Source organism: Aotus nancymaae, unplaced genomic scaffold (assembly GCF_030222135.1).
Source record: "Aotus nancymaae isolate 86718 unplaced genomic scaffold, 86718_ANA_hifiasm-v0.15.2.pri h1tg000030l, whole genome shotgun sequence".
Classification (NCBI taxonomy): Eukaryota; Metazoa; Chordata; class Mammalia; order Primates; family Aotidae; genus Aotus; species Aotus nancymaae.
The window spans coordinates 5,571,053-5,595,902 of NW_026988443.1; the positions used below are offsets into that span (position 1 = coordinate 5,571,053).

Here is a 24,850-nt window from a genome sequence, read left to right on the forward strand (position 1 = left end):
GTATACCAATTTACATACCAAGTTAAATTAGTGTTTGAAAGTTTCTCTGAATCCTTGACAAAAATTAATAGTATCACTTAAAAAGAAAATCCATTAGAATTGCTTGCACCCAGGAGGTGGAGGTTGCAGTGAGATCCTGTCACTGCAATCCAACCTGGGCGACAGAGTGAGACCGTCTCACAAAAAAAAAAAAAAAAAGGAAAAAAAAAAATCCAAATCCATTTGATTTTTAAAAAACATGTTTTATTTTGCTACATTAAAAATATTAGAGAGTTATTTCTGTTAAGTTCTCAGTAATTTTATTTCCACTCTAGAATTTTCTAAAGCAAAACTTAAGAACACTTTGCAATTTTAAAAAATATGACATGCACAAAATTAATTAGAGAAGTTTCTAAACCTAGAAACAAGTCCCAGGAAAGAATGAAGTTTAATTTTCCTTTGAAAGTAATATCCTTTTCTTTTTTAGTAATTAAAATGCCTCCAAGCCAGCATATTATTGATCTTCAATTTTACAATATTAAATGGCTAACAGGGCTGATTCTTTGCCAATAACATAGCTAACACTTAGTGCTTACCCATGTACCAGATACAACTCCATGAGGTAAGTACTATTATTATCTCTACTTTACAGGACAGGAAAAAGGCTGACAAAGGTTACAGGGCCTAAGGTCACAAAGCTTCCAAAGGTAAAACTAGGACTTGAACTTTGATTGGTCTGATTTCAAAGTCACTATGCTACAAATAGTATTGTTTGTATTACTTTGTTTGCAGTACAGTGTAGCATTCTATTCAAGTATTTATTTAGGAGATAAAAAGTTATTCTTCATCTGTTTTTTTTTTTTTGAGATGGAGTTTTGCTCTTGTTGCCCAGGCGGGAGTGCAATGGCATGATCTCAGCTCGCTGCAACCTCCGCCTCCCGGGTTCAAGCCATTCTCCTGCCTCAGCCTCCTGAGTAGCTGGGATTACAGGCGTGCACCACCACACTAGACTAATTTTATATTTTTAGTAGAGATGGGGTTTCTCCATGTTGGTCAGGCTGGTCTCGAACTCTTGACTTCAGGTGATCTGCCCACCTTGGCCTCCCGAAGTGCTGGGATTATAGGCGTGAGCCAGCTTGCTCGGCCTCATCTGTTCATTCTTTATAAAAATAACATGTCTACTAATAGTTGCTATTTGAGTGTAACTGGAAAAATGATGAATGACTACTCTAGAATCTTTTCAATGAACATTCAAAAACAGTTATCTTTGAAAAGACACATTGTGTGCTGGGCTCTCCTGGGAGTACAAACTATCAGAAGAGTTAACTCAAAAGGTCTAAATTTAAATGTTTAAAAATCACTGTTGTGACCACCCCTCCCATGTAGGGTGGAGAGAACAGTCAACAGGAAGCTAATAACACAGGATGGGTGGGGCTCCTCAACAGCAAAAGATCTGAAAAAAAGGAAGACAAGAAAGACAGAGGGAGGGAGGGAAGGGAAAGTGGAGACAAAAATTTTATTTTCTGTGCTTTCAATCATTCCACAACCTAGTAAAATTCAAGAGATACTGGAATCTTTTGCTTGTTTTATTAACTACATTACTTAAGGAAGTGGTAAATCAAAGATAATTAAAAATTAGGCTCCCCCACCCAATTCAATGTATACATTTTGGAATGACTAAGACTGCATTTGTTAAATGCACTTTTATTTCAAATACGGTAATAAGCATTTCCAGATTTTTAAACCTGAAATATGGCGTGGTTCTAGATTCTGAGAGTCTTCCTGGAAAGAATGGGTAAATATTTCATATTCCTCTTTCCTTTCTGCAAATGTTGTCAAAGATGGGTAACTGGCTTCCATTAGTTTCCCAAGTCTTTTGTAAAGGGTGGGAACGGATGTTGTCTAAATATTAGGAGCGCAAGAATAATCAACAATTCAAACATGTTTTTCTTTCCTTAGTTAAGTGAATCCAAGAATCTCTCAACCAAGCACACAGACACTCAGTCATCTGTATACCAAGGCATTTCTTTAAATGTAAAACTGTAATAAAGAAAAATGATCACCATAAAAATTGGAAAACCATATGCAGATGCATTTTTAGCATCCTTTAAACTCCCCTGAATGTGAGCTCAAACTCTCAACTCTGATTCCTTTCTCCTTCTACCAGTGTCTTAAACCCACCATTTCTTCTTTGCAAAATTCCTGTCCTATCTTGCTGTTCTTTTTCATAGTATCCTCTTCACGCTACCTCTTATCTAGAATCAGAACAGTAACCCTAGAAATCACCTTGGAGATCACAGACTAAACCCTTCTTTAGGGATGAGAACACTGAGTCCCAGGGTAGTTATTGTCTTGCCCAAGGTCCACAAGTTAGTGGAAGAGAGTTAAAATGAAAACCCAGTCTTCTGCCTGCCTGCCATGGTATGGTGCCAGGATCACCTTTGATTCGTTTCCCTAGAGTAGTCTTTTCCTAGTAGGTTTCTCCTACTCAGAGTGGTGAGAAAAACCTCAAAAGATAGGATTTATCTTGTGAGTTCTTTTCTCCAGCAGATGCACAGTGATCATTTGAGTTTACCCTTCAAAGCCTTTTATCAACTGTCATCCTGGGACAACATTCATAATTTTTTCCCACTGTGTACAGTATCTCATGTTTAACCTCTTTCCTGCAGTTTGATGATGATGTGTCTGTGCCTATGCATATACTTCTTTGACCTTGAATGCCTTACTATGCACTAATTCTTATTTTTTAAGGAAGAGTCTGCTCTTGTGGAGAGGTGGCTTTGAGACAGTTCTGAATTTTTTGTATAGCCACATGTAGCTTAATGAAGGGATATGTTCTGAGAAATGTACTGTTAGGTGATTTTGTTGTGTGACCATCACAGAGTGCACTTACACAAACCTAGATGGTATAGCCTATTGTTCCTAGGCTAGGAACCTGTAGAACATGTTACCATATTGAATACTGTAGACAGCTGTAACACAATGCTAAGTATTTGTGTATTTAAATATAGCAAAAGTACAGTAAAAATACAGTATTATAATCCTATGGAGCCACCATTGTATATGCAGTCTGTTCTTGATGGAAACGTCATTATGTGGCGCATGACTATATTTTCTTTTCTACTAGAAATTCTGTGCTTCACCCAGAAGCACAGCACTGACCAGAACATTAGATTCCACCCCTACAAATGCAAAGAGAGCTTTCTTCTTCGAAGTTCTCATAATTCAGCCAGTCTTATCCTGGAATTCAGGCTGATGTTTCAAGAGCCTCTAAAGAGATAATTACAAGTGAATGCCAGTATTTTTATTGATTCCAAGTAAGAATTTTCCTGTCTTAATTTTCTTCTCCTTATCCCATTTTTTTCATTTAGCATTTTCTACTTTAATATAATCTGCTAATAAAATAAAATGAATACTGTATTGTATCTGTATTTCTATGGCCAATAAACAGGGGCACAGATTGTGTAACAATTATTATTTATGACAAAGAGTTTCCTTTACCTGGCTAAGAATTTTCATCCCTGAGTGCAACAGCTTCTTTGCGGCTTTATAATAAATGGTCTCTGGTTTGTTGTAAATCATGGCATTAGTACACATTAGTTTGAAGTTATCCTGCAAAAAGAACATTAAGGGAGAAAATGCATTAAAGCAAAACAAACTACCCCACACCTCCGGGGTTGAAACCATACAGGTCCTCTAAAAATTTAAAAAAGCCACAACATCCCTTTCTTTTGCTATTTACTAAACAATACTAACAACAACTTATTAAATTTTAAGACTCAGCAACAAAACAAATACTGCTAAATTTATTTAAATGTGCCACGATATTATTTCCCAAATTTTTATATATTTTATAGTACCTGTATATAAACTGTAGATCCCAGAACGAAACCTTTAAATGGGTTTCTTCGGTATAATCTTACTGCACATAAAAAAAATTTCAAGAAAATACTTCTATTTCATATGTAATGATCTTAGCTGAGTAGTTCACATAATTAAAAAAATATTACTCTTAGCTTTAAAACAAAGATCTTAAGTTTCCATTTAGGAATTAAACATTTTATTTCAGATCTTGACTGAAAATGGAGCAGTCTTAAATTATCGCAGTATTTCCTGCCAAATTCACATTAACTGAACAAAAAAATGTTAAAACATTTACACTACTTTTATGTGTTTGGATACTATCATAAACTAAACATAATTTGCAGAATGTTGCAAAACTATGCCAACGTGAAATAAACCATACAACCTCAAGGAGTTAAAGCATGTAACTGGAGTAGCCGAATTACCAAAATGGTCTTTTTGGCTTAAATTTCAAAGCCTGTGCATGTGCTGGAGAACTTGACCCCACTGCATGCTTTCATGGTTAAGTAATTTTTACATCTATAAATGTGCGATTCATTATACCAAGGCCTTACTAAGTTAAAAGAAAAACCCAAGAAGAGAATCAGCTTCTAAACTGTTATAGGAATTATATAATATAGGAATTGTTAAATTCTTCTAAAAAACAAAAACATACAAATTCCACTAATAGTGATGACAGCTTAGAACACTTAAATGGAACAAAGTAGAGTGAGTTCTATGTAAAGTATGTAAGACTGATCGAAGGGTTGCAATAAATTTGGTATTGAAGTGGAAGTATATGTGGATCTTCTGTTTGGGCTATGAATCTAAACAGTTGGGACTTTGCCAGGTCTTGGATCACTAAGAATCTGATGAAAGCTGTTGGACCACTCCTCAAGTACACATATACACAGCTGAACACAGAAGTCTTCATGTAATTTTAGCAGATTCTTGGTCCCTCTAAAGGCTTATCATGGCTACCCAAAGGACCCTAGATTAAAGACTTGTAGACAGCTGTAACACAATGCTAAGTATTTGTGTATTTAAATATAGCAAAAGTACAGTAAAAATACAGTATTATATTTTTATATTTATTATATATACATATTTATATATTATATTTTTATATTTATTATATCTTTGCTACGGATATTCAGAAAAGATATTCTTTCATTCCGTTAAGATTTAGTAGGCTGGGCATAGTGGCTCATCCAATTCTAGCCCTTTGGGAGGCCGAGGCAGGTGGATTGCTTGAGACCAAGAGTTTGAGATCAGCCTGGGCAACATGGTGAAACCCCATCTCTATTAAACATATAAAAAAATTAGCTGGGTGTGGTGGCACATGCCTGTAGTCCCAGCAACTCAGGAGGCTGAGGCACAAGAATTGCTTGAACCCTGGGGATAGAGGTTGCAGTGACCTGACATCATGCCACTGCACTCCAGCCTGAGAAACAGAGTGAGACTTCGTCTCAAAAAAAATAAATAAGAATAAATAAATAAATATTTGGGGGGATGGGATGCAAGTGAACGGAGACACTAGATTACATACTCAAACTAAGTGACCATTTGGCCTATAATTGGCCAGATAATAACGGGCTTATGAACTGGCAAGAATACTGGATTGTTCTAATGAACACAGGACTGATTTATTAAAGCAATTTGTAGATTCCTTAAATCTTAACATAATGTGCTGGGCTTTACTGGACCGTGTGTGATGGTAGTTGGTCATTCAAAAAGCTGAATCTTCCTGCACACTTTAGAGACAGACAGACAGACAGACACACACACACACACACACACACACACACACACACAAACTTCAACCGCCAAATGAACTGAATAAACTAATAAATATTATTTCAGGCTTGACCTTTCCCTAGAAAAAAAGTGGCAATCTAGAAATTCTGAAGAGCTTAGATACCAATTCCTTTCAATTATGATAAACCCTAACCTGCTTAAAAATACTCTGGGGACACACTTCTACTCTTCTTACCATAAGAGAAAGGCAGGGGAAAATTGTTCACAGAAAGAAAAAAACCCAAAAACCTGAAATTCTTTTCCATTAAGCAATAGTAAGGTCAGAAATATGCTGAAATAAACAGCTTTAGCCTAATTTTCACCAGAAAAATAGTTGGGAAAAGTTCCCATTTCTCTAAATAAGAGAGAATGTAATTCAGGTTCTTTGGAGTAAGTGGAATATTACCTATAAACTCAATAATAAAGAGCACTAAACAATGGTATTCTTCATAAATCTCAGCTTATCAATATGTGGATGAAAAAAGGGACTAAGTAAAGACATGATCTTATTTTATTTCTAGGAAAATAACTAATTAGGGTAACCAAGTAGGGTCTAACCATTAAGTCAGGTGAACTAAGAGGTAAAACAGATATTATTTAAACCAATTAACTTTGTGGCAGTTGAATACATAGTAAATTTTAATATACATGGTTCCTTCCCCTGAAATCAGCATACATCAAAATGGGAAATACCTCATCCATAACATTAGGTATATACATTATCTTGGGGGATTTCAGGCCCTTGTAAATTTTCTATTCTCTTCTTAAAGCTGAAGAAAATATGCTCAACGAATATAGCCAAAATGAACTCAGAGAGCAATTAACTTTCATCAAATTAGAAAATGCAATTAAACTTCTCTTTAATTTCTGGACAAGTCAATTTATTCTTTAGAGTGTATGTGATATGGTTTGGCTCTGTGTCCCCACCCAAATCTCATACTGAATTATAATCCCCAATGTTGGGGGAGGGACCTGGTGGGAAGGGGCTTGGTCATGGAGGCAGATTTCCCCCTTGCTGTTCTCATGATAGTGAGTTCTCACAATATCTGGTTGTTTCGAAGCACGTAGCACGTCCCCCTTCACTCTCTTCTGTCGCCATGTGAAGAGGTGCTTGCTTCCCCTTCACATTCTGCTATGATTCTAAGTTTCCTAGGGCCTCCCCAGCCATGCCTCCTGTACAGCCTGTGGAACTGTAAGTCAATAAAAACTCTTTTCTTCATAAATCAACTCTTTTCTTCATAAATTACCCAGTCTCAGGCACTTCTTTACAGTGGTGTAAGGATGGGCTAATATGTATACCTTATATGTCTAGAAATAGAAAAAATCCCTCAGCTTTTATTAAAATATTAATTTTACTTGTATTGATCTAAAGCTAAAAATTTCACTCTAAGGTTGGGAAAAATATACAGTGGAACACATATCAAACTCAAAATTTCACTAAAGACAAACACAGTAATGAATGAAAGACAGCAGATGGCTTATTTTATCTGGTTTTCCATCACCAAGCTCATAAAAAGTTTTCTGAAGCAGAAAAACACAAATGTATTGGATATTAAAATAAACTCGATTCTGTGCAAAATAAAAGGTCAATGAGAAGGATTTTCAATATCAGACACACTGATTTCTACCAAGATTTTGTGTATATAGGATTGAAGAATTACCTTTAGTTCTTCTATGGACTGGTAGTCGTTGTTCTTGATCTTTTCTTTCATGGTACTGAAATCCATTGGGTGTTTAATGATCATGGAGTAGCCAGGAGCAATAAAATCAGTCACAGGAAATGAAAAGAAAGCACTTGGATCTTTCCTGTGAAGATATGCAAAACACAATGCTATATTTTATTCTATTACAAACAAATCTATTGGTCTAGGAGCAGAAGTCAGTGGAAACCCTTCAGATGCAGAAGGAATTTGTAGTATGTTAACATATTTATAACTTACTGAAGGAAAGATTTTAAAGACTATTAATTATTTAATAACAAGAATGTTTTATATACTAGTTGTATGTACCCTTAGAATGGAGATTCTTTCTTTTAAAATATTCAGCCTCATTAACAGCCCCTTCTACATAGGAAAAAATGAAGCAAAATAACCTCAACTAACTGACCAATGTTTTAACCTTTGGGAGATTAGTACCACATAGTTTTAATCAACCAAAGGGGAAAAGGCCGAAATAATAACTATGAACAAACATCTACAATTCTCCATATTAATTTCTAATAGGCTTGCATGTCTAGTCCATGTATGTCTATTTTCTCCATCATTGGATATAACTTCTATCATGTACATGTGGGGGATGCTAAAAAAAACTGACATTAAAAAGGTCCTCTTAATACCCCCAAATATGTGCCAAGACAGGACTGGACCAAAAAAATTCCAAAATCAAAAACCCAAATTTGAAAACCAGTGCTTTTCATCACAGATTCTCAACTCTGGCTGTACATTAGAATCACACAGGAGCGTTAAAAAAAATTCCAATTCGGGGAAGAAGTGGAAGGAAGACTCGCCCTAGACTCGTATCAGAATCTCGAGGAAGAAGGTCCAGGCATTGATATGTCCACGGTTGAGTGCCACACTGGGATTTGACTATTTGGCATTTTTATTTCCAGTATTGTCAGGGTTGAGAATCAGTGCTTTATATGATTAAATCATTATGCTGATATTTCCCCCCTCTGGAAATCTGGTATACCAAAAGTTTTCTTACTCCATATAATAACGGCAAAAAAAAAAGAAAAAAGGTTTAAAAAATGGTTTGGCTGGGCATGGTGGCTCACACCTGTAATCCTAGCACTTTGGGAGGTCAAGTGGGCAGATCATGAGGTCAAGAGATCAAGACCATCCTGGCCAACATGGTGAAACCCCGTCTCTATTAAAAATACAAAAATTAGCCTGGTGTGGTGGCATGTGCCTGTAGTCCCACCTACTCGGGAGGCCAAGGCAGGAGAATCGCTTGAATTCAGGAGGTGGAGGTTACAGTGAGCCGAGATTGCCCCACTGCACTCCAGCCTGGTGACAGAGTGAGACTCTGTTTCAAAAAAAAAAAAAAAAAAAAAAGGAAAAAAAAATTTAACAACAAATTTTAAAATGTATTTGCCATGTTGCTAGTCCCAGTGGTAGGCACTTGACATATTTTCTATCAAATCATCACAAAAGCCATCAAAGTGATGGTATCCTTATTTATAAATACCCAGTCAGGACCTATACATCAGAATGTGCACTGTCCACAGGAGTTACTGTAACAGCAGCATTCATCTTTGGGTTGCCTCCTGCAGCTACCCTTTGGAGGAAATTATCTAACTCCTAGGTCAGTCATTTTAATACAGAGCCCCACATAGTTCTGACCAAAAACAGTATTATCAAACTTGATCAACTAGTTTTTTTTTTTTTTTTTAATCCTGGTAAGGATGAGGAATCATCCAATCACTAAAACTAATCAAAACAGCATGGCTCTGGGTTCTAATTTCCAAAACATTTTGAACAATGCTAATGTGTTTAGACTAAGAAATACTTTCTGAAGTGTTTTTTTTCCATTAAGGTTTTGTTTCTAATTGACATATAATACTTGCACATACTTAGAGGTACAGTGTAACGTTTCAACACATATATACTGATGTATATATATACAATGATACTTTGCTATCACTGTGTAATGATCGAATGAGAGTAATTGGCATATTTATTACCTCAAACACCTGTTATTTCTTTGCGATAAGAATATTCAAAATCCTTTCTTTGAGCTATTCTGAAGTATATAACGGTTGTGGACTACTGTTACCTTACTGTCAACAGAACATCAGAGCTTATTCCTCCTATCTAACTGTAATTCCGTACCTGCTGACCAACCTCTACATCTCCCCTCTGCTTCTGGTAACCACTGTTCTACTTTCTACTTCTATGATATCAACTTTTTAAAATCCCACATGACTGAGATGACGTGATATTTGTCCCCTCACCCCATTTTTTTTTGTCTTCCCATCAGATGGGTCATAAGCTGATGTTGTAACAAGGTTTGAGGGAGGTATACCTCACAGAGGAACATGAAAACCCAATCATTACACTTACGAACTACAAAAGGATTGTGCAGTATTTGTTCTTCTGTGTTTGGCTTATGTCATTTAACATGATGTCCTCTAGGTTCATCCATGTTGTTACAAATGGTAGCACTTCATTCTTTTTAATGGTGGAACAATAGTCCATTGGATATATATACCACATTTTTAAAAGTGCATTCATCCAGTGATGGGCACTTAGATTGATTCCCCATCTTGGCTACTGTGAATAGTGCTGCAATTAACACGAGAGTACAGACATATCCTGGACATACTGATTTCATTTCCTTTGGACATCCAATCAGTAGTTGAATTGCTAATCATACGGTAGTTCCATTTTCAATTTTTTTGAGAAACCTCCACACTGTTGTCCATAATGGCAATACTAATTTACATTCCCACCAACAGTATATACAATTTCCCTTTCTCTACCACATTCTTGCCAGCATTTTTTCTTTGTCTTTTGATAACAGCCATTCTAATTGGGGTGAGGTGATATCTCATGGCGATTTTGACTTGCATTTCTCTAATTATTAGTGATGTTGAGCATTTTTTCAAACACCTGTTGGTCATTTGAATGCCTTCTTTTGAGAATTAAGTGATTTATTTTAAGATGACATCATTAACCTACATTCTGATCTTATGTTGCAAGAAAAACTATAAGGCAGCCATGACACTTTATAGTCACACTTTGTATATTGTGATGGAATACCCAATATCTACTCACTTTTTGGACAAGTAATGAATTAGTTATTTAAATGCAAACACCAAAAATGAAGACAGACTACTCTGTTTTTTTTTTGGTTATTTTATTTTGAGATGGAGTCTCACTCTGTTGCCAGGCTGCAGTGCAGTGGCATGATCTTGGCTCACTGCAACCCCTGCCTCCCGGGGTCAAGTGATTCCCTTGCCTCAGCCTCCCGAGCAGCTGGGACTATAGGTGCTCCACTATGCCCAGCTAATTTTTTGTATTTTTAATAGAGATGGGGTTTTACCATGTTGGCCAGGACGGTCTCAATCTCTTGACTTCCTGATCCACCTGCCTTGGGCTGCCAAAGTGCTGGGATTACAGGTGTGAGCCACCATGCCTGGCCAGTTCTTTTTTTTTTTTTTTTTGGAGAAAAGATCTAATTATGTTGCCTAGGCTGGAGTGCAATGGCGCTATCACAGCTATCACTGCAGCCTCAACCTCTTGGGCTCAAGTGATCCTCCCACCTCAGTCTCTGGAGTAGCTGGGACTACAGGTGTGTACAACCACACCAGGATAATTTTAATTTTTTTGTAGAGATGGGGTCTCACTATGTTGTCCAGGCTGGTCCTGGCCTTAAGTGATCCTCCCGCCTCAGCCTGCCAAAGTGCCGGGATTACAGGTGTGAGCTACTGTACTCAGCTAACTTCTGATTTTAACTAAAAACCTGAACAGGCATTGAATACGGATTACACTAGAGAAAAATTACTTACAATGTGTTCTGAGTTGACTTAAGTTCAATATAATGAAAGAAAGTCCACTGTAAGAATGTATGATCTACAACCATAAACCCTTTGGAAATAATGTAAATACCTTTGAGCTGAAAATTTAAACTCTAAGTAAAGAGAGTTATCAAAATAAATATTTTAATAAACTGAGTTATTCTTTTCACTTTTAATAACCCAACACTGGCTTAGGCACCGAACTTTTTGAACAAATTTATGCTTTTAAAAGAAAGCCATGATTCCTATTTTAGGGTATTTTAATTTTTCTCCCATACTTAATAATTGCTTAACATTCATGTCATGATAAGCATTGTACAAATACAAAGAAAGTATATCTATCTATTAGCAAAGTGGAAATATCTGTATTGTTTATTCCTAAAGTTTTAACATCAGAAATTACTTTAGAGACAGAGAAATTTGTCATTAAAAGTATTATGTAACGCCCTTCAAGTTGCCAGGGAAACATACCAAATTTAGAATATCTAAAAGTCAGCTTCTTGGAGTACTTCTACTGCCAGGCAAAATATTTATCATTCACTTTAAAATCAAGTATGCTTAGAGTTAGGCACAAATGTGGTTTGGATCCTACACATTTGCCATTTTAATTTCTATGTTATAAAAATATTGGAAAAACACTTACCTCTGCAATTGTCTCATCAGTTGATTCAAAGCTTCTTGAAGGGGTGTCTGTTCTACTTCTAAAGCAAAGAAAAAAGGAAAAGAGTGTTTTAAAAAGGAGTATTCTAGACAGTACTATTTACTAGATCATTTTTCTACAACTGTTATCTCAAACAGAAATTCCATTTATCTTAAAAATATACTGAAGTTTGAGAGTATCAATTCAAAAATTGAAGCTAATTTACAGCTTCTATGCAGTATGAGAGGAAAAAAAAAACTTAAAAATTAAATCACAAAGCTCCAACTTAGAAGCTAAAACCCCACTACTTTCTTGAGCTCTAACAATTTCAGCCTCCTCATTCAGGATAGTTAATTCACAGTTATTCCAACCTTCTTGTTTGGCTAAAGAGCTTGTGAGAGGTTTCTCAGGGGGCAAGTCTAATCTCACAGGGGCATGACACTGGAGGTCTTTTTCTGCGTCATTCTCCACACGGTCTCGATCTCGCTTCTTTTTATCCTCCTAAATGGAACAAAGAGAGCTAATTTAGAAATATTTCAGAACCAGTATCTTTAAATACACAAATCATTTTAATTTTAAGGAGTAAAAAGACATTATTGCAAACAAAATATTCTTAATAACGAACTTAATGTATTTTACTGCCATCTACTGGAAAAGGGGAGCATATTCACAAAGGAAAAAAAAAGTGCATCTCTATGCCAGAAATAACCAGTTAGAAAAATAATACTATCCAAAAAAGCAACACAGTGTATGCAGGAATAAATCTAATAAAAGATACCCAAAACCTTTTGGGAAAAACTGTGAAATCTTACTGAAGGTCACAGTAGAAGACCTGCATAAAGGAGATATATCATGTTCATGAATTCAAAGAGTCAATACTCTCTCAAGTTATTGATAACTTGAGAGAGTATTGGCAATCAAAACTTTACATGGAATTTTACAAGTCAATTGTATTAATTTACCATGAAGAGTGAATGATTAAGAACAGAATAGCTTTGAAAAAGGTCAGAATAAGATGATATGTCTTACCAGATATTATTTGCATAAAGTGATAATAAGACAATGTGGGACTGACACAGGGACAGACACAAAAACCAACAGAAGAGATCAGAGCCCAGAAACAGACCCATGTACACAGATTAACCTTAGTATATGACAGAGGTGACATTATAAGTAAATGACAAAAGGGTGGTACTGAGACAACTGGTTACCTGAAAAGAGAAAACAGAATTAGAGCTTTACTTCATGCCATACACAAAGTCAATTCCAGATAAAGACTTAAATGTACAAAGCAAAGCTTCAGAACTTCAGACAAAAGTAAAGCATCTTTAAGACCCAGGAGTAGAAAAAGACGTTCTTAAATAAGATACAAAAAGAATAAATCTTAAAGGAAAAACTTGATAAATTTGGCATTAAGTTGATAAATTTTGGTACCTCAGCAAAATCCATGAACCAAGTTAAAAATCTAATAATAGACAGAGATAAAGTATTTGAAACACAACTTATAAAACATTAAGAAAGATTCCATGAAGAACATCAATAAATCTATGCAAAAAGGCAAAAAAATCCATAAGGGAAACAGGTAAGCGATATTAGAGGTAACTCACAGAACAAGAAACGTGAAATGTTGAGAACATGAGAACTAGCTCAAGCTCCCTAGAACTTGGGCAATTAGATTTAAAAACAAGAAGGTATTTCATCTCTCTTTGGCAAAATTAAAAATGTCTGAAAATGTCAAGTTTTGATAAAAATGTAGAGAAATGGGATTCTCATACCTTGCAACTGGGTGAATTAATAGGAACAATCCTTAGCAGAGCAATTAGCAATATGTAGCAAAGCTAGCAAAGACTTTATCCAGTTCTCAGCTACTACTCTCTGTGTATATACCAGAGAAATTTCCTGTCCTACAGTATACATGGAGACTTGTACAAGATTATTGCAGCATTGTTTCAAATAGTAAAAAAACAGGAATAATCCAATGCCTATTAAAAGGCAAATGGGTTAATAAATTATGTCATATTTACAAAATAGGTAAAATAAATGAGCTAAAATTGTATCAACATGGATAACATTCAGAAACAATGTTGGAGAAAACGTTGCAGAAGAATTATCTGTTACAAGGTAAGTATGAAAATGTGTAAGTTGGGCCGGGCGCCGTGGCTCACGCCTGTAATCCCAGCACTTTGGGAGGCCGAGGTGGGTGGATCACGAGGTCAAGAGATGGAGACCATCCTGGTCAACATGGTGAAACCTCGTCTCTACTTAAAAATACAAAAAATTAGCTGGGCATGGTGGCGTGTGCCTGTAATCCCAGCTACTCAGGAGGCTGAGGGAGGAGAATTGCCTGAACCCAGGAGGCTGAGGTTGCGGTGAGCCGAGATCATGCCATTGCACTCCAGCCTGGGTAACAAGAGCGAAACTCCGTCTCAAAAAAAAAAAAAAAGAAAATGTGTAAGCTTTATGCAGAACTTGTAATTATAAAAACATGCATGTGATATGCACCAAATTCAGGGTAATGATTCTCTGTACTAGAAGGAAAGAGAGAAATGGGACTCTGAAAAAATACAAGAAGAATTTCATCTCTGTCTGCTCTCTCCTTAGGGAAAACACACGCGCGCACGCGCGCGCGCACACACGCACACGGCTAAATGTTGAGATCTACTAAAGCTGGATGGTTGGTATCAGATGGTAGTTTTATTATTCTGTGTACTCTGCATTTTTAAAATTTAGATTTTGAAGTAAAATTGTCCAACAATGCCCATTTCCAGCTCATCAAAATCAAGATTCTCAAGAGGATCTTACAGACTCAGAAAGTTATTTTCTTGGCCTATATCCTATTTTCTTATTCTAGTATCTAGAGCAGTGTCTCAAAGCATGGTCCCCAGACTGGCAGCACCAGTATTATTTAGGATTTTGCAAGAAATAAAAATTCTGAGGTCCTCTTGTGGTTCTCAAACTTTTGTGTGCATTAGAATCACCTGAAGGTCTCATTAAAAACACAGATGGTTGGGCCTTGTCCCCAAAATTACTGATCCTGTAAGTATGGGGCAGAGCCTGAGAATCTGTACTTTCTAACAAGTTTCCAGGCCATGTGGGTGTTACTGGTACAGGGACCACACTTTAAGAATCACTGATCTAGAGCTTTGCACTCTATTTTCGGAATCCAAAGCACCTAATACAGAATATATTATTGTTTTAAAAGCTCCAGAGAACAGTGTTATAAATTCTACTAATGCACTTGATCCCAGTTACCACTGTTAGTTGATTAATGTATTTTTTACCACCTCACAACATATTCTGTTGCAGTAATTCTTAACTTTGGAAAATTTTAAATCCTTTGTCCAGAAAACCTGGTATGGATCTTTGGTAGACTGGCAAGTTTAGAACATCTGTTCTATGGAATATGAGCCTCAGAGACACAGATTCCTTCCTATGAAATGTGACCTGTGAAGAAAGGACAGCTTGAGAGGCAGTATGCATTCTCCCAGGAAGAAAAAACTAGTCCCAGTGCCAAGAGTCTAGAGCTGGGGCCAGCAAACTTTTTGGTAAATGACCAAACTGAGCCAAGCGCAGTGGCTCATGCCTGTAATCCCAGCACTCTGGGAGGTTGAGGCAGGTGCATCACTTGAGGCCAGAGTTCGAGACCAGCCTGGACAACATGGCGAAACTCCATTTCTACTAAAAATACAAAATCAGCTGTGGCTGGTGGCGTGGGCCTATAATTCCAGCTATGTGGGAGGCTGAGGCAGGAGAATCACTTGAACCTGAGAGGTAGAGGTTGCAGCGGGCTGAGATTGTGCCAGTGCACTCCAGCCTGGGTGACAAAACGAGACTCTGTGTCAAAAACAACTCAAAACAAAAACCAAAAATGGCCAAACTATAAATATTTAGGTGGTCCATAAGGTCTGTCACAACTACTAAACTCTGCTTTTGTATTATAGTATGTTGTACTATGAAAACAACAACAGATAATATGTAAATAAATTTGGTTGTGTTTCAATAAAACTTTATTTACAAAAACTGTTGGCCAGCTTGCTAATGTATGCTCTAGGAGTTCAGCTTCATCCTTAAAACACTCTGTTGGCTGGATGTGGTGGCTCACTCCTGTCATCCCATAACTTTGGGAGGCCAAGGCTGGTGGATCACTTGAGCTTAGGAGTTCAAGGCCAGCCTAGGCAACATGGTGAAACCTTGTCTCTACAAAAAACACAAAAATTAGCCAGGAGTGTTGGTGTGCACCTGTAGTCCCAGCTACTTGGGAGGCTGAGGTGGGAAGATGGCTTGAGCCCAGGAGGTGGAGTTTGCAGTAAGTTGAGATTGTACCACTGCACTCTAGCCTGGGCAACAGAGCCTGATCCTGTCTCAAAAAAATAAATAAATAAAGTAAAAAACCACTCTGTGACCTTAGGCAATTCATTTACTCTCATCAGACCTCTTTCCCACACCCAAGATGGAGATTTAACTGTTATTATTTATCTTACAGAGTCGATGAGATGGTTAATCATGAACCAGCAAGTGGAAAAAGTACCGAAGGAGGATATAATGTTTCTGTACTACTCTTACCTAGTATCTTTACCTAGTTATCCTTGTCTACAGTAACCACTTTATTATTCAGTAAAGCAAAAAGCCTTTGGGGCTAGGGAGTCCAAAAGAAAAAAAGAATATAAAAACATATATTTGGAAACTACCCTAAACTGAATAGCGATACTGTGGCATGTTATTTCCAGAAGGAGAATCAGGAGATCTAGCTTCTAGTTCACCAGCACATGACTTTGAACAAGTTACTTCACTGTTTGTCTCAGTTTCCTATCTGTACAATGTAAGGCTTTGATCTCTACAGGTCTCTCTCCACCTAAAATTCTGATTCCAACCTTCACATTTTCTTTTTCATAATTCAGAGTATGTTTAAAATCCTGTTGTGAATGTCACTTACTAAGGAACACAGTTACATCAAACCGTAAGTTAACAAAGTTTTGGTTAATAGTAAATTCTATTAATCACATATAGAAAACTATACAAAAATATTAGTGCCATTTAACTTTAGGTAGTTAAGGAAGAAGAGTTTACATTACAGTTTATAAAGTGGGTTTAAATTCTGACCTCATCACTAGTAGGTGGCAAAGCTATGATATCATGGATAAACTATATAATTAGCTATGGCATCATGGATAAACTATACAATTTTTTGGAGTCTAATTTTCTAATATTCAAAATAGACACAACAATACATACCTCATAGGACTATTTTAAGGATTAAATGTGATAGCTGATATGAAGTTTTGGCACATGATGGACACTCATTCATTCAATAAATAAATGAGGCTTTACTGTGTGGATATATAGTGAAAGAGAAAATATATACAGCCCTGCTCGGATAGAGCTCACAATGGAACAGCAGAGATATGCATTAAACAACTCATTTAAAAAAAAAAAACATGTTTACAACTAATTGATCACAACAAGCTACAGATTTCTTTGTTCCTTCCTCACTCCAACTGCTTCACTTGACTAGTCTTAAAAACAACAACAAACAAACAAAACAGATTTCAAGGACAGAGTAACTTTTGGGTGAAAATAATTTAGACTCGAAAAGTGTGGGAAGGTTTCCATGAGGAAGTAACATCTGAGCTGAGATCTGAAGGAGAAAGAATCCAGCCAGTTTGGGGGTGGACGTGGGTGTGTAGAAACAGCATTCCAGGCAGAGGAAATATCAAGATCTGAGGCAGGAGAAAGGAACAAGGTCTATTTCCCTAACTATACACACATTTTACTTATTTCTGACTCGATTCTAATTTGCCTATGACTTGCTGGCAAGTTATTTTATTAATTTGTTAGTTAATGCTTTTAAAGCAAATTTTTGCTCAGATTATTAGGATTTAACACTCACTGAACTACATTATTCACTTAACAAATGACATTTGCTTATTCTACTGAAGCTCCCTGTGGACAGGGGTCCTTGTCTTATTCAGCTCTGTACCTACAAGCTCAACAATGCCTAACACATAATACTTTCTAAGTATTTGCAGAAGTAATTAATCATAGGAGATAGCATGAAATAGAAGCACAAAAGCACGCAAATTAATAGCTGAAGTCCTTAGTAGTAAGTACCGTCCTTCAGGTTGGCTACTTTTGGAGGATATATACAAATACATATATTCAAATGATGCTTCCAATATGCAAAACAATTTAGAGTTCCCTTTTAACAGCTGATTTTAGAATCCAATAAAAAAATGTTTCATTACCTTGCAGCTGCATTTGCTACACAGGTTAGCCTTTACCTCTATGATGCTCTCCCCTGGCTTCCCACGGCAGAATGAGGCACACCTTTCCCTGGACTCCTGGAACACTTTATTCAAACCTCTCTTAGAATTTACCAGGCCGTGAGGTTTATTTATACTTTTGTGTCTGATTCCTGAGTCCAACTTTTGGCTCCTGCAGGATTTTATTTTATTATATCTATCTGTCTTATTATTATATAATTATTATTATTATATTTATTATATCTATCTATCTTAATCATTGGCGCCTAGTAGAGTCTGGCCAGATAACAGGTATCAGGTAAATGTTTGTTGAATAAATAAACAAATGATTAGCCCTTCTATCAAAGAAGCAATGCTACTCACAGGCCCCTTTTCAGAGTTCCTCCTTCCTTGGAAAGGGCTTCTGGGGTTGAGACAACTACCTTGGGAGGAACACACACGGACCAACACTGAGAAAGGAGGAGGGTTTTCTGCCAAGCCAGATAAACCACAGCAGCCCGGAGATCCCAGGTGGTGACAGATGGCACAAGTCAATGAACTGTGTTTTGCCAGAATACTCATTTTGCTTAATACAATTACAGTCACTGCTCCTCTCTAGGTAAAAGCTACCTCATACTCTGGCTCAGTCAAGTCAGCAATAAAACGAGATACTAACAGCACCTACCTCACAGAATTATTTCTAGGGATTAAAACAGTAAATATACACAAATAATTTAGAATAGTGCCTGGCAGACATTAAACACGCGAATGTTAGTTTTTATGTGTGCCTCCCCTGTTGGACTTAGTATAGATAGTGCTTTAATAAAATAGGCATTTACTGGAATTTACTGCAATTTTCATTAAAGTCTTACTTAATTTTAGCTTTATAAATAATAACATCCCATATGTGTTAATGCTTTTGAGTAAAAAATTTTTTTTAATGACTACCTTTCTCATTTTATTCTGAAAACATCCCTAAGCAATGTGACTGGCCTATCTTCTTTCAGCAACTAAACCTGAAGTTGACCTACAAAGCTGTTAAGACATTATTTGGGTTAGGACTATGTTCTTCAGAACAGCAAGTGAGTTTCAATAAAGGAATTGAGACCACTCGCCTGAGCTATTTCAATAAAAAGCTATGTGTACTGTACCCACAATCCAACAAAATAGAGAGATGATAACACCAGTCTCATAGGATTACAGGAGGGAGTAAAGCAGGATGACATACATCAAGCGCTCGGTTCAGAACCTAGCATGTACTATGTGCCTGATAAGTAGCAGTTATTTGTAAAATGTATGTGCAGATTTTTCAGTGTTACAATCATAACAGGTATATATATAACTATTTCCTCTAATGTGATTTTAGAAATACTTCAGTAATTATTATGAATCATTTAATCAAGTTAACAGCCTACACATAATTCTAATTATTGCATCTTAGTTTTACTTAAATATCCTCTTGTGTATGACTAGATCAGATGGCAAGAGCATTTTATGAGCTGTTATTTTATTTTTTACATAACATGGGAAAATGTAAGACTGAACATTTAGGAAAGAAAAACTAACGTTTTAAGAGTCATGCCACCAAAAATGACCAAGTCCCTGTTAGTCATTCTACAATAAATCCCATCAACTGACTAACAAACTCTGTCTAGGTACTAAGCATTTAATCAGCTTTGTACAGACTTCAAAAGCTCAACAGACAACTAAAGGATGCTTTCAACAGAAAACAGAGACAGACAAATAAATTGAAGAACCTGGGGGAGAAAGAGACAGGGCAGGAAGCAAAAGAAAACTTAGGAGAAAAAAATGAAAAAATTTCAATTAATATCCTCAGAGATAGAAAAGAATATACTGCATTTAATACCAGGGTGCTATTTTAAAAAGGACAATTAGAGAACGAGAAAAAAAATTCTTGGAAATTCAAGGTACAAGATGGGAAATAAATCCAGAAAAGTCATAAATTTTAGGGATGGTCCTTGAAGGAAGAAGATACACACACACACACACACACCAGAAAAAAACAGGAGGAAAAACAAAAATTTAGAAGGATCAGTTCAGGAGTCTAATATCTAAAGGGCAGGAGTTCCAGAAAACAAGAAAAGAAAAAATGGAGGAAGGATATGAATGCAGGAATACTTCAAGCAAACAGCTCTGAACTGAAGGCACAAGTATTCACTGTGAAATATTAGAACACTGAAGATAAGGGGGAAGATCCTAAAAAGTTCAAGTTAGCAAATACTAGTCATATGCAAAGGACTAAGAATCAGAATGGGAACAGACTTCTCAACAGCAAATTTGGAAGCCAGAAAACAACAAAGCAATGCCTTCAAAAGTCTGAAAGAAAATAATTTTCAATCTAAAATCCCACATCAAGTCAAACCATCAACCTGTATGAGATTAGAATACAGATTTTCGAACGTCTGAACTTATAAAATCTACCTCCTGTGTATGATTTCTTAGGAAGTTTCTAGAGTTAAGAATCTACCGGAACAAGGGAATGAATCAAGAAAGAGGAAGGCATGGGATCCAGGAAGCAGGTGAAGGGAGTCCCATGAGGCCTCGAGAGCAACTAATCCAGCCTCCAGGAGACAAGAGAGCTGTAAGATAAATGTCTCCAGGGAAAAAAAAAAGGAAGTAAAGAACTAAAATGAGTTTCATAAATCCTAGAGTTTGGGAAGAATTATTAAGCAATAACCAAACAAATGAAAGCAATGAACTACCTGGTCAAGATCAGATCTATATTTGCATACTGTATTTGTCTACAATCACTTTAATATTGATTTAACCAATAATTGTGATGTACCTATACTGTGAGCAAGGGAAACTGAATTCTCATCTTCCATAACATGTCAGTAGAAGATATAAACTGCTAAATCAGTAAGTAGCAATATAAACCGATATTTAGAAATGGAGGCAAGTAGGAAAGAAAAAATACCTAAAAAGTGTAGGAAGTACAACTCCAGAGTGGAGCAGCTGCTTGTTTTTGTGTCAAAAAACTGTGTAGTACTCTTGACTTTTAAAAACCATTTTCACGAATTACTTTACTACTAAGAAAAATTAATTTAAAGAAACAACTGGTTATCTCTGAAGAGGGAGTCTATAATAGGACTGGGGTGAGGAAAACTTTTTTCATTTTGTGTACTGCTGTACCACATGAACAACTTTTAAAAAATCAAATGCATATACAGGTTTTATAATTTAAAAAAGAAAACATTAGTCCTATATGTTGTTACAGCCTAGCCAAAGCTAATACAAACTGGGACAAAAGGGAAGGAATAGACTTAAGAAATCCCCAAAATAAGATCTCAAAGACTTGGTGACTTACCAATGTGTTTAATCACATGGAATAGAAAACTCCTATTGTATATATAAACTTAAGAAAAATTATATAACTAATCAATAGAAAATCTTCCTTCACAATACAGTAACTGATTTACTACGTTCAGTGGCAGGTTAAATTTGTAAAGTTATCAACAGTAATAACAATGTTATTATTATTAGAGACAGAGTCTAGCTTTATTGCCCACGCTGAAGTACAGTAGTGTGATCATACCTCACTGTCCCCTCAAACTCCTGGGCTCAAGTGATCCTCCCACCTCAGCTTCCTGAATACCTGGGACATAGGTGCACATCGTCTGGCTCAGAAAATTTCTGTAGTTTATTTTGTAGAGACAGGTGCTTGCTATGTTGCTAAGGCTGGTCTCAAACTTCTAGCCTCAAGCAATCCTCCCACCTGGGCATCCCAAAGTGTTGGGATTACAAGCATGAGCTACCGTGCCCAGCCATTAATAATTATTTTGCCCAGCTTTCAAACCAAGACTGCAGCTACTCACTCTTTTCTGTTAAATGCATATGATCAAGAATATCAATCTCCATTACAGGTTTCTGACCAAATTTTCTCTTCAATAGACTACAACACTGTTTTAAAAGATTTAGTTGTTCATTATAGATTTGGCATCAAAATATTTCTTTCAGAACATAATTTAAACCCCAGTAGATCCCATTCACTTCTGAAATGACTATTTTTGACAAACCTCAAACACTGAAGCTTTCTTGAGCGTGACTTTTTACCCTGCCTAGACGGAAAAAGCATTCTCTGAAGCAGCTCCTGAAAATCTGGACTTAGCTGCTTCCTCACCTGATGTGCGAGTACAATTGCCTTAAGAGTATTTCAAAAACGATATGCTGAAACTCATAGATGATTCATGTTTCTCTTCTGTTTGCTCCTCCTCAAGCGAACCAGATCTTACCAGCGTTTCAGTTTCCCCAGATACAAAGAAAACAGAGTGAGGTTGGCAGCTGGTGGAGGCGGTGCCGTCCGCACAGCTGAAGTAATGCAACCACCTGTGTACCTTAACTCTTCTCCGTTTTCTCCCCTTTTCTTCCCCTGGAACCTGCTTCTCTCCTTTCTTTCGCTTTTTCCGCTTTCTGTCCTTGTGTTTGTCATGATCGTTTTTGTCTTCGAAGAGGCTGGAGTCGTGCCCCGAGCTTCCCGTGGAGAGTTCGGTGACTTCGTTTCCTCCTACTTTGAGGACCAGCTTCAAAGGCTTCTCTACATACTCTTAAAAAAAGAAAAGAGAAGAGAAGAAGGCGCGTGGATTAAAGTAGCAGCTCTCCAGGGAGTGCCAAGGATGCAGAGCGCGAAGGCACTGCAAGGCCGAGGCGGCTTTGGGCGCCCCAGAAGCACCTGTTGAATGACAGACCCCGGCCCGGGCGGGAGGTGCCGCCCGCCCCGAACGCTGCCAGGCTTCCCGGGCCGCCTCACAGCTCCCCACCAGAGACCCACCGGACCAGGGGGACCTGGGTTCGAATGCCGCTGGCGCACGGGGGACAGCGCGGCCTCGGGCGGGACGCGCCCCCTTCGCGGGCCTGGGCCTGATGTGGGAGGGAAGGGACGCCTCTGAGCCACTGAGAAAGAGTGGAAGCCCCGCTGAGCCCCGCAGAGCCGACGCCCGCACCCTGGCCCACTCCTCACCCTCGTAGAGGTGTTTGTCCGACTTGTGCTTCTTGTGCTTCTTGCCCATGTCCGACCGGGCCCCGGTGCCCGCCCCCCGCGCCAGGCCCAGGCCGTGCGGCGCCGCTTCCGGTCCGGGCCAGGCGAGCGGAGGGCGGGAGCGGGGCCCGCGAGACCCCGCGCCGCGAGGCAGGGAGGCGGCGCGCGCCGAGTGGCGCGAGACCCCTCTCGAGAAGACGGCGCGCGAGACCCTGCCGGAGCCCGAGAGCGGCGGCGGAGCGACGAGTGGCGGGAACAGAGGCGGGAAAGAGGGCCTGCCGCGCGCGCCGGGTGCTGGAGGCTGCGGGTGGCGGCCCCTGGCGACCGGAGGTGGCGCTGCAGCCCGAGAGCCTGGGGCGGAGTCGGGGCTGGGGGCGGGGCCGGCGCTCGGAATCTCGTGTTTCTTCCTTCCTCCTTTTCGCCTCAGTCTGTCTGTCTTGTCTCTGTGTGTCTCTTCCTCCCTTCCCCTTCCCTCCCTTCCTTCTTTCTCCTCCCTCCCTCTCTTTCTTTCCCTTCCCTTCCTTCCTCCTTCCTTCCTTTCCTCCTTACTACCTTCAAGCCTTCCTTCTCTCTTTTCTTTCTCCCTCATCTCCCTTCCTTCTCCTCTCCCTATCTCCTTCCCTCTTTTTTCTTTTCTTTTTAAAAAAATCTTCCTCCTTCCCCTACTCTTCCTTTCTTTCCACTTTCCCTTGCTTCTGTTTCTTCTCTTTTGCAATATTGACTGAACCCCATACTGGGTGCCAAACCCAGCACATTGGTGACTGAAGATTCTAATCTTAAAAAAATCTTATGAGATGATAGGTGAAGGTTTCCAGATGTCTTCGCTGTCCTCACTTCTAGTTGCATGGTGCTTTGTCTGTTTTCAGATAAGCTCATAATTACAGCCTCCTCTCAAGAAAGAGTCTATCTCAGTCATTTATACTTTAATAAGAGTTTGGACCCATGAATCATCTCTCCCAGGAAGATTTGTAGCTTTATCTTGAACTTCAGTGGTGAAATGATAGGCTTATAGTTTAGGACCCTATTGTTGGCAGGTGATAGAAACCCAATCTGAATCATTTCAAGTAAATAAAAAGGAATTTGTTTGTTCACATGTCTAGAAAGGGCAAGAATAAAGCTTGCCTGAAGGAAGGCAGGAATCAAGGATGTAATGCTGTTGGCTGGCATGCTGCTGGCTCTCTCTCGCCTCTCTGTATATCAGTCTCCATCTTCCCCCTTCTTTCCTATATGGCTATAAATATGACCACCATCTGCTTCCAAGGCCTCTGCTTTATAGTGTCCTGACCAACTGGGAAAAAGATCTCTTCCGGTGAACTTCACCCGGAAAACAATCCCAGGGAAGGACTCTGATTGGATTGGTTTGTGTCCCATGTTTTATGGGACAGGGGATGGGAGATTGATTGAGCCTGGATACCAAATCTACCCTTCCACCCCTGTGGCCAAGAGAAGTGGAATCTGTGATTGGCAGCCCCTGCCAGACTTCTATGGTTAGCCAGGGAAGATGAGGTTCTTCTAATGAAGAGAGTTGCTTTTTCATGAAAGCTGAAAGTGCGTGTCTATTATTTCCCTGTAGCAAGCCTCTCTGGTGTCCATGAGGTAGAGATCAGGGTGTGGGAAGAAGGGTTGTGTTGGGGAAGAAACCCTCTGCTGCTCTGAAATCAAGCCACCATGGCCCTCTAAGCATAGGGCAAAGCTCGGTTTCAGCTTTTTGGCCATTGTCTATAACTTATTTTGCTTTGAGAAGAACCACTATGCCAACTCCCACTGTGGGTCTGGCCTCTGTTGTGGTATTGCCTTGCTCCAGGCTCAACCTGTGGGTTGAGCTCATCACCCTGGGT

At 38.3% G+C, this 24,850-nt stretch overlaps 1 protein-coding gene and 1 non-coding gene across 5 annotated transcripts in view; both read right to left on the minus strand.

Moving 5' to 3' along the window:
• BRD7 (bromodomain containing 7) overlaps positions 1–23,074 on the minus strand; it is a 44,157-nt gene extending 21,083 nt beyond the window's left edge. For all 4 annotated transcript variants that reach the window (XM_012472239.2, XM_012472241.2, XM_012472240.3 and 1 more), the window contains exons 1-6: positions 22,995–23,074; positions 22,372–22,580; positions 12,149–12,278; positions 11,781–11,838; positions 7,281–7,425; positions 3,481–3,591 (exon numbers count right to left, since the gene is read on the minus strand). In XM_012472239.2, the coding sequence (XP_012327662.1) occupies positions 3,481–3,591; positions 7,281–7,425; positions 11,781–11,838; positions 12,149–12,278; positions 22,372–22,580; positions 22,995–23,043 (702 nt within the window). In that variant the 5' untranslated portion in view covers positions 23,044–23,074. The remainder of the gene's footprint in view (positions 1–3,480; positions 3,592–7,280; positions 7,426–11,780; positions 11,839–12,148; positions 12,279–22,371; positions 22,581–22,994) is intronic.
• LOC135277321 (small nucleolar RNA U13) lies at positions 9,592–9,695 on the minus strand. The gene has a single exon (XR_010344938.1). It is a non-coding gene; the product is annotated as a small nucleolar RNA U13 (small nucleolar RNA).
• Positions 23,075–24,850: the final 1,776 nt, after the last annotated feature.